The sequence below is a fragment of the Choloepus didactylus genome, chromosome 9 (genome assembly GCF_015220235.1).
Source record: "Choloepus didactylus isolate mChoDid1 chromosome 9, mChoDid1.pri, whole genome shotgun sequence".
NCBI classification, from domain to species: Eukaryota; Metazoa; Chordata; class Mammalia; order Pilosa; family Megalonychidae; genus Choloepus; species Choloepus didactylus.
In genome coordinates, this window is record NC_051315.1 from 112,008,373 (window position 1) to 112,022,646 (window position 14,274).

The following is a 14,274-nucleotide window of genomic DNA, read 5'->3' on the forward strand; positions in this document are numbered from 1 at the left end:
TCCAAACAGAGTAAAGTAATGCATGGAATTACTTTCACTATCAGGGGATAGTGAAATAACCCAGAAGTTAGCAACATCAAGAAGCTGCCACATCTAGGTCAGGGTAGGAGGTCTGTGTGGTGGAGCTGACACCCAGGAGGAGATGCAGCTGCTGACGGAGACATTACCAAACATGGAGAGGGAGAAAGACAAATACCTTGGCTTCTCCTTTCCTTCTGCCAGCTCAGAACAGAGTCAGGGAAGGGCAAGGAATGAATCTGAGGGGAGATGGACCCAGAATGGCACATAGGAGTGACCTGCCTTCCAAAATATGATCCCCAGCCCACAGGGAGGCAAATGAAACCACCAGCACATCTAATGAAGTACCTGACACCCACAAACACAGAACAGACACAGTCATACCCCATAGTCACACTCCTGGACAACTGTCTGCACCCACCCCCCCGTCATGAAGAAAGAACCATGAGAATCACACACACACATACAAAAATGTCCATATATTGGTGGAACACAAAGTCCTGCAGGAGAGCTTTCTGAGGGGAGAGACACGTGCTGGAGATGCTACCAGCCTCTGACTCGCTCCTCCCTGGAGTTCTCCTTCCTCCTACTTCCCCCCAGGTTTCTCTTGCTCTGCTCCTCCCTGCTGCCACCATTCTAGCCTGCTTGGTGCTCCATCTATGCAAGGTCTAGAGCTGGTTTAGACAGGAGAGTCAGGTCCTCTCAGATCACCACCCCCACTGTCATGCTCCCCATCCCTGGCTGTGGCTCTCTGCAGCCTGTTCGCCCAGGGCACGGGTCCTCACGTGGGTGCTGATGCTGCTGCTGCAGGCACTCATGGCGGCGCTGCTGCCCGTTACGGTGGGCATGCTGGGGCTGAAGCACGACGCAGAGTTCATGGTGTAATCCCTGCTCTCCCTGGACCTCGGGAAAGGGTCTGGGGCTGCCTGGGTGAGCATCAGGCTCCTGGAACACAAGTCCAATGGGGAGCACGCTGGCTGAGCCAGGAGTTCCTACCAGATCCCGGCTTGAGTGTGAAGCTGAGAAAAGACCAGAGGGAAGACAAGAGGGACATGAAAAACAGAGGTCAGTGGAGTAGACACAATGTGGAGGAGAGAGCCTGCTTCCCAGCTCTGGCAACAGGTGTGAGGTGGCGCCACGAGGAAGGAGACTGGACCCAAGTCTCAGGGCTTTGCTTGGGAGCCAGGGACCCACCATCAGGAAAGTTACTTGGAGGAGGGGCTTGGGAAAGACACCCACCCAGCCATGCCCCTCTCTGCTCATGGCCACCCTTGGCATCACCCAGCAAGCCCCCACTGAGTGTTACTGAAACACGAGCATTACCTTTATCTGGCTTACCTCTCTACTTATTTCCTCTGAGTGTGTCACCTCCCGTGAGAACAGAAATAAGGGGCAAAGAAGAGGCAAGTGGGACTGGCGGGTCCTTGGTCTTCTGGGTTCCCTCCAGCTGTACACAGCCTATAGCCCAGGTTTAAAGTAAACATCTACTGAAATAAAACCAATCAAAGTATAAACACATCAAATTCTAGAGCAGAGGGACTGAATTCTAGGGATTCATGGATGGATTGTGGATGGAAATTATATGCAAGACATCCTGTGGCTGTACATGTGCTCTCTTCCAGGGAGAGCATCCACAGCTTTATAAAACGCTTTAAAGAGCATGTAGTCCCATTCTAGGGGACACAAAAGTATCCCAGACCTGCCCTGGCTCCATCACCTCCAATCCCCTCTTCCTTTAGTGGGCTTTCTTTAGCACACACACACACATGCACACACACAGGTAGAACTGTGTAACCTTTATAAGAAGCTATAAATTTTCACATTCAGACAATATAACTCTGGCCAACCTTGCTCAGGAATATGTGAAAGTGGTTTGCAGACCTCTACACTCTATATGGAGCCATCATTCCTGAAGTCGCCTAACAGCACTGCCTCCCCAAATACAGTGCCAACCACATTTGTAATTTCAAATTTCTAATAGCCCCATTAAAAACAAGTAAAAAGAAACAGGTGAAATTCATTGTAATAATATTTTATTTAACCTATATGTCCAAAATATTATCATTTCTACATGTAATTAATATAAAATATCAATAAGATATTTTACATTCCTTTTTTGTATTGTCTTCAAAATACAGGGTGTATTTTACTCTTACAGCACATCTCAATTTGGACTACCCATATTTCAATAGCCATTTGTGGCTATGGCTACCATATTGAACAGCATCAACTTAATATCTTTTTTAAACACATGTATATTTCTCAGACTACTCAACATCCTTTCCTAATTCTTGGAATAACAATCTCAAAATTAATAACAGCTTCTACCGACATTTACCAAGTAGTGTTGTGAAGCCTTTGCATATATTTCAATCTTCACCAACAGTTTATGATTAGATGTAAATTGCCTTTTATTTGAGCTAAAATTATCTCTTTTCCAGTTGGGGTCCAGTCCCTTATTATAACATACTCAGGTTTAGTAAACAAGTTCATAGTCACCCTTTAGGATTTTATATATTTCTATCAGGTACTCTCCCATTTCTGCCCCACAGTGTAAAAGATTCTGCTGATTCAATTTATTTTAACAGGCAACATCTCCAACCCTTTGGAGGGGACTATCTCAGATTCCCTCATTCATTCACTGAAAAAGCATTTGCTGACTGTCTGCCATGCATCAGGCACTGTGCTGAGCATGGGAAAAGACAGGCCATGTCCCTACCTTCAATTGTGAAGTGGATGTTCAGATGGAATCTAAGAAATGGATCCAAGAAAGGGAGGAGAGTGCCATTACTTTTCTGCCATTGGATGGCCTTGCAGACCTGCCCTGACTCATTAATATTTCTGACCTCGTGGGATTCTACAGATAGCTCCTGCCTTAGGGTTCTGAAAAAGTCTACAATCAACACCTGAAACTATCCCAGAGAGTGAGCTGAGGAGATGAGAGACAGTGGGGTAGAAAGCTGGACCAGCCCACTTCATAGGGCTTAGAAGAGTAAGCACTGGATCTAGATCAAGGAAAGCTGGGTTCTACCATCTGCTCAGACTCTTTTGAGATGGGCAAGTCCCTCCAGCTCCCGGAGCCTCAGTCTCCTCGCCTCTAAGATAAGGGTCATCCTGTGTAATTCACCAAGTAGATGAGAAGCTCGAATGAAATAGGGGCTATGAAAAGGGACTATGCAGATCTACATTACTATTATTAAAAATCATAAGTTCCACATTAGCCTGCACTACTCTTTTCAAAGGACTTACACATTTACAATCATTTTGAAGAGACTAGGCAAAGGAAGAACTAGGTAAAATGAAGAGGAAGAAAATATATTCAAGGCTTGTTCTTCTCTCTTCGGGTTCCTCATTCTGACTCTCCCCGCCCAAGTCTCAGCTCCACGGGGTTCTCGTGGGGGAGACATGGAGGGGACCCCGGCCGCGACGTCCCGGAGGAGGCGGTCTCCCGCGATAGATACCTTCCCTGGCCACTCGCGCCGCTCCCTGAGTCCCTCGGATCAACGCTCGTAACTCACGCTGCAGCCATGTTGTCGTTTCCATGGATACAGGACGCGCAGACTACGGCGTCTCATGGTATCCCAGGGCAACGACGGCAAGCCGAATGAGTCAAGCCGCACAGAAGGCGAATGCGCAGGCCAACTTTAATCCCTACCTTAATTTTTGATTCTCTGACTTTCCTTAGTGATAGTAATTGTGCGTTTCCACGAGTCGCGATGTGGTATGTATAGTCGCCTAGTTGTTGTGAGGTCCCTGCTATTGTGACTTTAGTTGATAACCAAATTCTTAGGCAGCTACTCCCACGGACGTGTCACCCCAGTGGGAGTCGTTCCTGTGCTTTCCCGACACGCTTTGTCGATATAGGGTCAGAATCTCAACTGGAATTTCATTTTCTGTGATTGCAATTGTTGGCTTAAAAGCACCCCATAGTTGTTTATTATTTGCGTACAACTTTGTAAATGGGTTCCTTTCGGTGGTGGAAGAGAATATGTCTTTGGCATTCCCTCCCAGCATTTCCTCCCGCCCAGCATCAAGCTAACTTTTTTGCGTGTATCTGAAGGTGAATATATGAAAAAAGAATGTTATGCATAATGTGGGTTTTTAGAAGCCCCTTTGTTCATTTGTTAATGTGTACAATTGTGGGAAGGGTCTCACTTGGTGAAGACTCTTTAAGTAGGTGAAGCTAAGATTCCAGTTCGTTCACGGGCTCTAAAACTGCTTCTCTCCCCAGAAACTCGACAGTGAACGTTTTTTCTCTCAGGTGGGGGGGGGGGCGTGGTTAGGAGACAACTTAGTGAATCTAGGTAAACCAATAAAATAAACTATCATTTTGGGAGAGTTGGAGTTTACTTACGAAAGGTGAAAGATGGATGGAGATTCCCAAGTGGACTTACTTGGTCCAACGGATCGCAGGACTCAGGCTGGTGGGACTGGAGGGTGCGGCCAGTTACGCCATCGTGATTAGGCCTGGAGTTCTCTTGGGATTGGGGAACGTGGAACTCAGTGAGCTTTTCACTGATTTTAACGGGATTGTCAGAATCCAAAACCTGCATTTTGGACATGAAGACTTTCATGCTGTTTGTTTCTATAGTGATTTCCTTTTTGTTTTCCCTCAGGTTTGTTGTCAAGTTCTTTTTGAAAGGGTCAGTCTGGCTCAGCTTGACCTTACAGAAAGAAAAGGGAATGATTTGTCTATTCTTGGGCCAAAAGGAAATAGGGAACAGGGTTTTGTGTGGCCTCAGGAGTCTCAGTGAGAAAACCCCAAGGAGGAGAAAAAGTTCGTGCTAGGAGCCATACTTCCTTGTGCATCCTGCCTGGGGAGTCTGCCTCCTGACCGCAGCTGCTCAAACCTCAGTGGATTGTGGGCTTGGGGCAGTGAAAAGAGATGGTTCCCCCACTTAGCAGGCTCCCTGTGGGTTCTGTTTCTGCAGGGTTCTGATGGACTCCCAGGGAGAGGCCTGTGTGCTGGACTTTGTCCAGGGAGGCACCCAGCATGGAAACATGCATGCCAGAGGTTGAACCTGAAGACAAGGAGGAGGAAGCTGATTTTGCTTCGGAAATCCCCTTTTCAGAAGCCCAGAGTCTGTGGGAAGTAATTGGTGACCTTATCCTCCATGGACCCAAGAAAGACAAAGGGGGAGTGTGGTGCCTGGTTCAAGACTGTGAACCAAGGCTGTTTCAAAGCAATGATACTGGAGATTGATGGGGACCAGGATGTGGGAGAAAGGGAGAAAGAGGGATGGACAGGAGACAGACTCAGATCCTCCTGGCATGGAGGCTGGGTGTAGGGGTAATGAAGATAAAGCATGCTCAGTGGTTTGGGTTTCAGCCCTACAAAAAAAAAGTTTTCTAAGCATTTTTTTCCAGGTATTTTTCCACACTCTCCACCACCCACCCCTCCACCACCCACACACATACACGATGGAATAGAGAGGACTCTTGGCTGGGAAATCAGACAGATCTGGGATTAAGCCTGACTCTGCCACTTTCTGGCTGGATGACCTTGGGAAAGTCACATGACTTCTCTGAACCTCAGTCTCTACATCTGTTACCTAGGATAATTGTCAAAAGGTGAGTAAGATGGTGCAACTGTGTGATTGTGAAAACTTTGTGACTCACACTCCCTTTATCCAGTGTATGGACAGACGGGTAGAAAAATGGGAACAAAAAATAGGGGGGATGGAGAGTGGGATGTTTTGGGTGTTCTTTACTTATATTCTTATTCTTATTCTTTATCTTTTGGAGTAATGAAAATGTTCAAAAATTGATTTTGGTGATGAATGCACAACTGTATGAAGGTCCTGTGAACAACTAATTGTACATTGTGGATGACTGTAGGGTATGTGAATATATCTCAATAAAACTGAATTGAAAAAAAAGGAGAGTGTGAGGCTCGAGTGATCAGGCATGTATAAAGTGCTTGGCGCATGATAAACAATCAACAAAGGTAAGTCATACACACACACACACACACACACACACACACACACTCATGGAGGAAGATCATTTACTAAATGGGAAATCCCTGTAAATAAGCCACTCAACCTTCTGTGCACATGCCCCGCCCACCACCTCCCAGTCTCTCCTGCACAACCGAGAGGTAGTAAGATTTTCCCCTTCACATCCTTCTTTGTTTTCTCCAAGAAGAAGGCTGCCTTGCTGCTCTGGGGTGGAGAAGGAGAAAAGGAGATGCCAAGGTGAGCTGCTAGCCGGTTGACAAGTCAACCCAGCTCTGTCACTTAGAACACCCTCTCCCACCTTCCTTCACTCTTCTACTCTGACTCTATTTTTAGTGTTCGTTCTGAAATAAAGCCTGCATCCAAGATATATATGAAGAAGGGGGGTGAGGAGGTAGAATCCCCCTCAGAACCTCCTGACCTCAGAGATGGGTGGGGTAGGTAAATGCCAGCCTGCTGGGGTAGGGAGTGGAGAGTGAGCTAAGGCTGCAGCGAATAGGGCCACTGGGGTAGTTCGGGGCTCTATCTAGGAGCAGGCATGGGGCACTCTTTGAGCTAGAGCTCCACAGCCCCCAATAACTGAGGGGGGCAGAGTTCATCAAGGGATTGGTGGCACCTCCAGCCTGAAAGGGCTGCCAGGCAACAAAACTGGCAGGAATTTGGGGGTAGACTACCATCTGGTAAGAGAAGTTAGAGGTGAGCATTCCATCCTGCCTGGGACCCATGTAAAGTTTTCTAAGTCACCTGGGCCAGCCTAGATAACTTTTCTCCTCTATTCATTGGCTCTACCACAGGATAGAAAGACATACAGACCAGCACTTGGCAAAAGTTGGGAGAAGGTCATGGGGTTTGATCTCAGAAGACTCAAGTTCAAGTACAGGTTCCAGCATTTAATATTTCAGGCAGCTTCAGGCAAATTGTGAAACCTCTCAGGACCTTACTTTCCTCATCTGGAAAATGGGGACAACTGGGATAATATTCAAAATACTTTAAAAATGTTAGGATTTGAGCACTGACCATTAAGAATGAACATCAGCTGGCCTTAGAGCAAGAGCAGGTTCCTAGAAGCCTTCATTTTGGCAGATATTTGTTGCTGGCTCATGGGGAAGCCCTGGGCAGGGGGTGTGTGAGCTGGGAAAGCAGTCATGCAGTGGAGGGCTCAGTCAGTGACCATTGACCAACTGGTACCAAAGCATTTCCAGGTTTTAACAACCAGTATAGCTATTCAGGAGAGTATTTGTTGGAAGTCAGACCCAAGGACAAAGCTCTATGTCACTGGTTCCTGTACACACTGTTTTTTATTTTAAGCCAGAACTTAAAGTCTCTCCCCTTCTTGATTCCTCCTCGGTGGTGGAAGAGCTCTCACCACATTGAACTGCTCATGTGAGTAGTGCATCTTCTCTGTGTTGGTTCTCTCAGCTCTCCTCCCTACACCATCTCCTGAAGCCTCTCTAGATCCATACCCAGTTCCATGCCTGACTGCCTGACCAGGACCACGGACAGCTCCAGCTTCCCCCTTCCTCCTGTCTTCCCTCTCTTCCCCCATCCACTCAGCCTATAGACCCCAAAGTATGAATGAATGAGGTGCATCCCTGAGAGGACAGTGGAGTGGTTAAGAAAGAGTTCTGGAATCTAGAAGACTGGATTTGAATCCCAACCCCACCAGCTAAATGATAATGTTCCTTCAATGTGCCAGACACTGTGCTAAATTCTTTAATCTGTTATCTCACTTAAACTTCACAACCTTTGAGGTCCTCTCTCAAGTAAAGGTATCATAATACGACCACCAGCTCAGTGTATCTGGCTGTCCTCATATGGGTGTGGAAGTTGGCTTGGACATCAGGTTTTGGTAAGAGAGCCCACCTATTTTCTGTCCCATGAGGTTCCATCTTTATTACATTTTTTTTTTCATTTTTAAAACTTTGAATTAATTGTAGATATACAGAAGGGTTATAAAAATAGTACAAAGAGTTCTCATATACCCTTCACCCAGCTTCCCTTTTTGTTAACATCTTACATGACCATAGAACATTTGTTAGAACTAAAAAATAAACCTTGCCTCAATGCTGTCAATGGAAACAGAATTTATTTATATTTCACATGTTTTTCCACTAATGTCCTTTTTCTGTCCCAAGATCCAATCCAGAATCCCACATTGCATTTAGTTGCCATGTCTCCTTAGTATCTTCCACTCTGGGCAGTTCTTGTGCCTAAGTCTTTCCTTGCCTTTCATGACCTTGACTTTTCAAGAATACTGGTCAGTTATGTTGTAGAATGTTCCTCAGTCTTGGTTTGTCTCATGGTTTCTCATGGTTAGAGTGAGGTTTGCATTATTGGGAGAGATAGGCACAGAGGCGAAGTGCCCTTCTCGTGTGTCATAGAAGGGCTCCAGGATGTCAGTAGGTATTACTGACTTGATCAATTGGTCAGGATTCTCCACTGTAAACTTGCTATTTTCCCTCTTTGAGATTTTGATCATGCCCACTTTTTGCTTCTCTAGGCTGAAGAGTTCCAAAACAAGAAACCTGTCCTTATCTAACTTCTCCACTCCCACACTCCTGACCACTCCCCCCAGGCCCCACGCAGTCCCTGTTATCTGTCTGGTTGCATACCTCTGAGTCTTCCTAGTTGGGCACTTAGAGGTATGTGCAGAAGCCAGATGCAGACACGCCCAGAGTTCATTAGGGCAACAAGGTGCTTTCTGGTTCATTTTCATGGACCTTTTCACCAAGGCCCTGCAAGCTCCTGCTTGCAGAGGCACTCCAGGCAAATGTCACCAGAAACTGTCCACAGGAGTGTCCAGCCCCTTTCCAGGCAGCCCCAAACTCTGAGCACTTTCTTCAACATTTAAAATTTGGGTTTTTAAAACCTTTAATAGCATTTCTTTCCACTTGGCCATGTGTAATTCCTTGCTACCACTAGCCCAGATCCATGAGCTTTTTTCCTTCCAGAACCACAAGGCTCTTCACACCTGCAAGAGTTTGATATCATCAGAGATCCTGCCACCTGAACAGATACATAAAATGTTTTCAATTGATTAAGTGTAGAGAGACGTGCTCGTCCAACTCTCCCCTTTGTCTCTATCTCCAGCTGCCCCAAGTTTATTCCACTTCAGTGTGTCTTCTCATGATCCCCACTTAGAAGATGAAGGAGCATCACATCTCCTCCAGCTCCATTTTGTATAAAAGTCTTTGGTGTAAAATTGTGTTAAAGGTCTCTGGAAAGCTTCAGGAGATGCCTTCAAGAGACCCCATTCCCTCTTTACCCTATGTTTTGGCTACTATCGCTGTGTAAGAAATCACTCCAAAACTTCAAGGTTCCAAACAATCATTTCATTTTGCTTACAATTTTGGGGTCAGGAATCCTGGAAGGTTTGGCCACGCAATTTTCCCTTGGGGTCTCTCATGCCACTGTAGTCAGATGCTGGCCAGGGCTGCAGCCATCTGAAGGCTCCACTGGGCGGGACATCCAAGATGGCGCGCTCATGTGGCTGACAGCTGATGCTGGCTTCAGGCTGGGAGCTCAGCTCAGCTGTGGATGGGACACCTATCTATAGCCTCTCCAGCACAGCAGTCCCAGGGTGGTCTGGTTTCTCCCAAGAGAACTAGGCAGAAGGTGGGTGGCCTTTTCTGATCCAGCCTCAGGCCAGATTCAAGTGAAGGGGACACAAACCCTGCCTCTCCATAGAAAGAGTGTCAAATAATTTGCGGACTCATTTTAAGCCCCACCACCACCACCACCTGGAGTCTCTCACAGCAACCAGAACCTTATTCCTCCAGGACCACATCCTCTGGCAGGGTCCTGGCCACCTCTAGTCCCATTGGATCTTTAGGTTGATGCTGGGTGGGCCTCCCATTCCCCTGGAATGGTGACTCACCAGTTCCCCCATTCCTCAGTTTGCTGCTGCAGGAGACCTGGGTTCTGGCCTGGACTCTGCTACTGTGTACCTTGGGAAAGCAACGTCGCCTCTCTGGGCCTCAGTTTCTTCATCTGCAAAACAGGTATTAGGCCAACATCATTTCACAGACGGCTAGGATTTCAAAAGATAATGTAAATAGCACACTTGGCCCATGGTATGTGTTCCTGGCTGTGGACGAAACAATCAGGAGCAAGTCATTTCCACTCTTGGAGCCTTAGTTTATTTACCTGTGAAATAGGGATAACAATTCCCTTCTCCTGCTTCCCCATGTGGTTGAGGAGGCTTAACTGGGCTGCAGGGCAGGCCAGCCGCGGCGTCAAACCTTGCCGCTCCGTAGGGGGAAGAGTCCCTGGGTCTGTGACCAGCTGGGTGGATGAGGCGTGCGTGCGAGGCGGCCGGGTGTGGCTTGGCAGGTGAGCAGGGCTGGGCCGCTATCTGCCCAACCAGGCCTTATCAGGTCCGGGCCGGCCGCGGCTAGGCCCGGCGGAACAAAGAAGCTTTGAGAACCGGGCTGGGGTGTGGGACGGCGCCGAGCCCCAGGAGGCGCAGTCGCCCAGGGGACAGAGGGCACGGAGTGGGGAGCTGCCCCTGCCAGGGAGATTTCCCAGAGCCGGAGGCACCTTCCCGGGCGGGGAGCAAGGCCTGTGCTCTTCTGTCAGGGCCTCCACTCCTGGGGTCCAGCAGTCTTTGGGGTGCTTCCTCCCACCAGGCCCGAGCTCCGCCCCTGCCGAGGGGCGTGGCATCTCACCCGTATTCCTCAGCCTTCTCTCCACATAGCTCTAGCCCCAGCCACCCGGCTTCGCGGCCCCGGAGCGTGCCCTGCACTTCCCCTTTGCCCATCTGCTCAAGGCAAACAACCCAGCCACCTACCCTTGCCCAAGTCACTCGCACCACTTAAGGCTCAGCCCAAAGCCCCTCCAGGAAGTCTCGGGACATTATCCATCCCGCCCCGCCCTGGCGAATCGCGCCGCCCCCTCTTCCCGGGTCGTGCACGGTTCAGTACCCAGCTTCTTTCGGAACCGTCATATTCCGCAGAGTTGGCTGAGCCGGGCAGAGAACCAGGGCCGTCAGGGCTGGACTTCACGGTTGTACAGACTGTGTACTGCACAAAGGCTCCAGGCTGGGCAGGCATGGGGTACTGAAACCCGGACATGCTGCTATCACCAGCGTGCACTCCACAAGAGGCTCTCTCCTAAATGGATTTCCCACCTTCTTGGAGGAGGTCAGAAGAGGTGGTTTTTCTAGTTGAATCTCCCAGAGGGGTGGCTTCTTGCTAAGTATTCCAATGGAGGAGCACCTATTTCCAGTTTGTCCTAGCAGCAGGCCTGGCTTCCTGAAGTACTGTTGCATTGTCTCAGCCCCTCCCAGCTGGCCACTGGCTGGAGAAGCAGCCCAGCAATGAATGCCTGCAGGGGTGTGTGTGTGTGTTGAGGAAGGAGGGTGCAGTGCAGGCCCTAATTGCCTGCAGGGGTGTGTGTGTGTGTGTGTGTGTGTGTGTGTGTGTGTGTTGAGGAAGGAGGGTGCAGTGCAGGCCCTAATTGCCTGCAGGTGTGTGTGTGTGTGTGTGTGTGTGTGTGTGTGTGTGTTGAGGAAGGAGGGTGCAGTGCAGGCCCTAATTGCCTGCAGGGGTGTGTGTGCGTGTGTGTGTGTGTGTGTGTGTGTGTGTGTGTGTGTGTGTGTGTTGAGGAAGGAGGGTGCAGTGCAGGCCCTAATTGCCTGCAGGGGTGTGTGTGTGTGTGTGTGTGTGTGTGTGTGTGTGTGTGTGTTGAGGAAGGAGGGTGCAGTGCAGGCCCTAATTGGATCTTTCCAATCAAGAGAGCAGGCCACAGGGGCAGCTCGGGGAGCCACACCTGCCAAGAGGCCCAAGGAACAGAGGAGTAGAGCAGCTGAGGGCAGCAGCCCCCTCAGGTTGAGGGCAATCAGCTGGGGCAGCTCCAGAGGCCTCACAACCAGGAGGTTCTCCCACTTTGTTCCCTGGACCCCCTCCCTGCAGTTCTCCCTGCAGACCTGTGGATTTAGGCCCAGGTCTTGGGCTGTACCTGAAGAGGCTGGGACTAGGCTATCAGGGAGACTGAGTCTCCTTCCTTGTGTACTCCTGAGATTCCAGGGTAAGGAGGGGGTGGCAGACAGAGAGAGTGGGAGCCTGGGGTGGGGGTTGGGGGTGGTCTCTCAAGCCCAGGTAGACCACTAGACCAGCCTGGGGTGATGAGGAGAGAGGATGTCTGTGTGGAAGGTTCTGGAGGTCAACCTGACAGCTTCACACACTAAAGCCGGAGAAGGGCCAAAGGCAGGGTGGCTGGGGGTGGGGCTGGATCTTGTGCTTCCAAAAAAACCTGAAGTCGGCTTGGACCCTTTCATCACCATCACTGTTCTCATAACCTGGCTTCAAGTCCTGGCCACCATACTGCCTAAATATTTACAATGTTGCCTTTCTGATCCCACTGCTGCTTACTTCTCTCCCCAATAAATGCACTCCATGCTCTACCATTGCCCTCTCTAGTCTGTCCTCCACCCTGCAACCAGGTGAGCCAATCTGATCAGGAATCTCTGCTACTTCAGACCCTCCAGGTGCTCCCCAGGCCTTCAGGATAAAGTCCAAATGCATAGAACATAAAGCTCTGTCATTTGACTCCTGCTCCCCTGTCCTTGGCTTTTTCCAGGCTCACCTGAGCTCAGATAACTTTGCAAAGCTCCCTGAAGCCTCCAAGCCTTTGCATTTACTGTGCCCTCAGCCTGGACCACCTTCTACCACTTACCTGCCAGGCAAACTCCCTCCTGCCCCAGTTGCAGCATCCTCACCTTCAGGAAGTCTTCCTGGTTACCAGCCTCTCCTTGGTGCTCCTGTACCCTCCGTGGGTGTCTGCCACAGCCTACTTGTCATGTGGTGTGGACATGCTTCTCCCTGCCTACCTAGGAGCTCTTGGAGGACAAGGACTGCCTCCTCTCCCCCACCCTGGCACAATGCCTCACCCAGAGGGGTGTCCAGCAGATGTTGACTGAACAGGTGAATGAAGATCACAACTGTGGATGCACAGCCTTGGGGGCTGGAGCTTTGGCCCAAGAAGAGAGGCCTTGGGTCAGGAGCTGCTTGGGCTTGGGGGATGTGGTTGACCTTCCTCTGGGGAGAGCTGGGTTCTGGGGGGAGGCAGTGGGGCCACCCCACCGCAGAGGTGGAAGATGACTTTCCAGGCGGTCTCTCCTTGTCTCCCTGCTCCCACTCTCGCCTCTCTCAGATCTGGGTCTAGAATCCCCAGAAAAGCTTCAGAGCCCCCACCACCCTCTCCAAGGTTGGCCATTTTAGGGCCTGAATTTGAACAGTTTGTTGTTGAACCTTTGCAGACTTTTCTGTCTGGAGAGTGAATGTGTTCTCCCAGGAGGCCTGTCTAGAACAGGAAACACCAAAGGCTCTGGGTCTGCAGAGCAGAGTGTGCCCGGGCCCAAGGCAGGTAGGCCCCCAGGAGAGAGGTTCTCTCTCTCTCTCTCTCTCCCCCTCTCTCTCTCTCTCTCTCCATGACCCGGAGAGTCCATCCACTCCATTCTCACCAACAACTGACATAATTTTATCTCCCAGGTAGAATTATCCACAGGTAGAAAATGTGTGAACTAATGAACAAGAGTTTCTTGACCTTATGTTTCTTGCTATAAATGTAGTTCATGGACATTGTGGTCCCAGTGAGCCTGGCCACTGAGAACCTGCAATCAAGAAATGGATCCACTCCGGATGTGCTGAAATAGCAGATTTCTGACCTGAAATGCTGAGAGCGCCAAGCTAAAGCCTTGTGGTGGAAACAGTGGGCCCAAGAGCCAGACTGCATTGGCTGAAATCCTGCTTCTATCAATTGCTGTGTAATCTTGGGCAAGGTACTTAACTTCCCTGTGCTCCCATGTTCTCACTTAGAAAATGATAATATTAAAACCACACACCACATAGGGTTGTCATGACAAATATGACAATTAAATGGTTTACATTCAGACAGAGCAGTGCCCAGTACTGGATAGTGGTCATTAAACGAGCATTGTTATCATCACAGCCCGTGGGGGCCTCTTTCTCCAGATGAAACAGTTTTCGCTGGAGTCTCCCTCCATGGAGATTGGGGTGGGGCGTACCGAGTCTGAGTGGTCATTCCCACCACTCTGCAGCTGGTAATCTCTGTAAGAGCATGGAACCTGGGCAGTGGTGGACTGGCAAATGCTTTAATAACCAGCTCTCCAGTGTGGGAGGAACCCAAATTTATAGCCTGAGGTCTCCTGGCTCACAAAATTCCTGATAATTTAACAATCAGCTCTTGCGAGCTGCTGCGCACCAGCTCCAGCTATCCACTGGATCTGGGAATCTTGGCTGATCTATGGTGAGTAGACAAAACCCTGCCTTGGGAGAGA

At 49.4% G+C, this 14,274-nt stretch overlaps 1 protein-coding gene and 1 long non-coding RNA gene across 6 annotated transcripts in view; both read right to left on the minus strand.

Moving 5' to 3' along the window:
* Window positions 1-3,603, minus strand: part of CFAP65 (cilia and flagella associated protein 65) — a 38,877-nt gene extending 35,274 nt beyond the window's left edge. For 2 of the 4 annotated variants that reach the window (XM_037850215.1, XM_037850211.1), the window contains exons 1-3: window positions 3,480-3,603; window positions 1,357-1,476; window positions 804-1,037 (exon numbers count right to left, since the gene is read on the minus strand). In XM_037850215.1, the coding sequence (XP_037706143.1) occupies window positions 804-956 (153 nt within the window). In that variant the 5' untranslated portion in view covers window positions 957-1,037; window positions 1,357-1,476; window positions 3,480-3,603. Of the gene's footprint in view, window positions 1-803; window positions 1,038-1,356; window positions 1,506-3,479 lie in introns of all 4 variants that reach the window. The other 2 variants (XM_037850214.1, XM_037850212.1) reach the window with 2 other exon arrangements.
* A 4,994-nt stretch (window positions 3,604-8,597) lies between these two features.
* Window positions 8,598-10,547, minus strand: LOC119544927. Of its 2 annotated transcripts, none has more exons than XR_005218964.1 (4): window positions 10,122-10,547; window positions 9,853-9,965; window positions 9,321-9,506; window positions 8,598-8,946 (listed from the first exon to the last, which is right to left on the minus strand). It is a non-coding gene; the product is annotated as an uncharacterized LOC119544927 (long non-coding RNA). The 2 variants fall into 2 exon arrangements; XR_005218965.1 differs by having other exon boundaries at window positions 9,321-9,579.
* Between the last annotated feature and the right edge of the window lie 3,727 nt (window positions 10,548-14,274).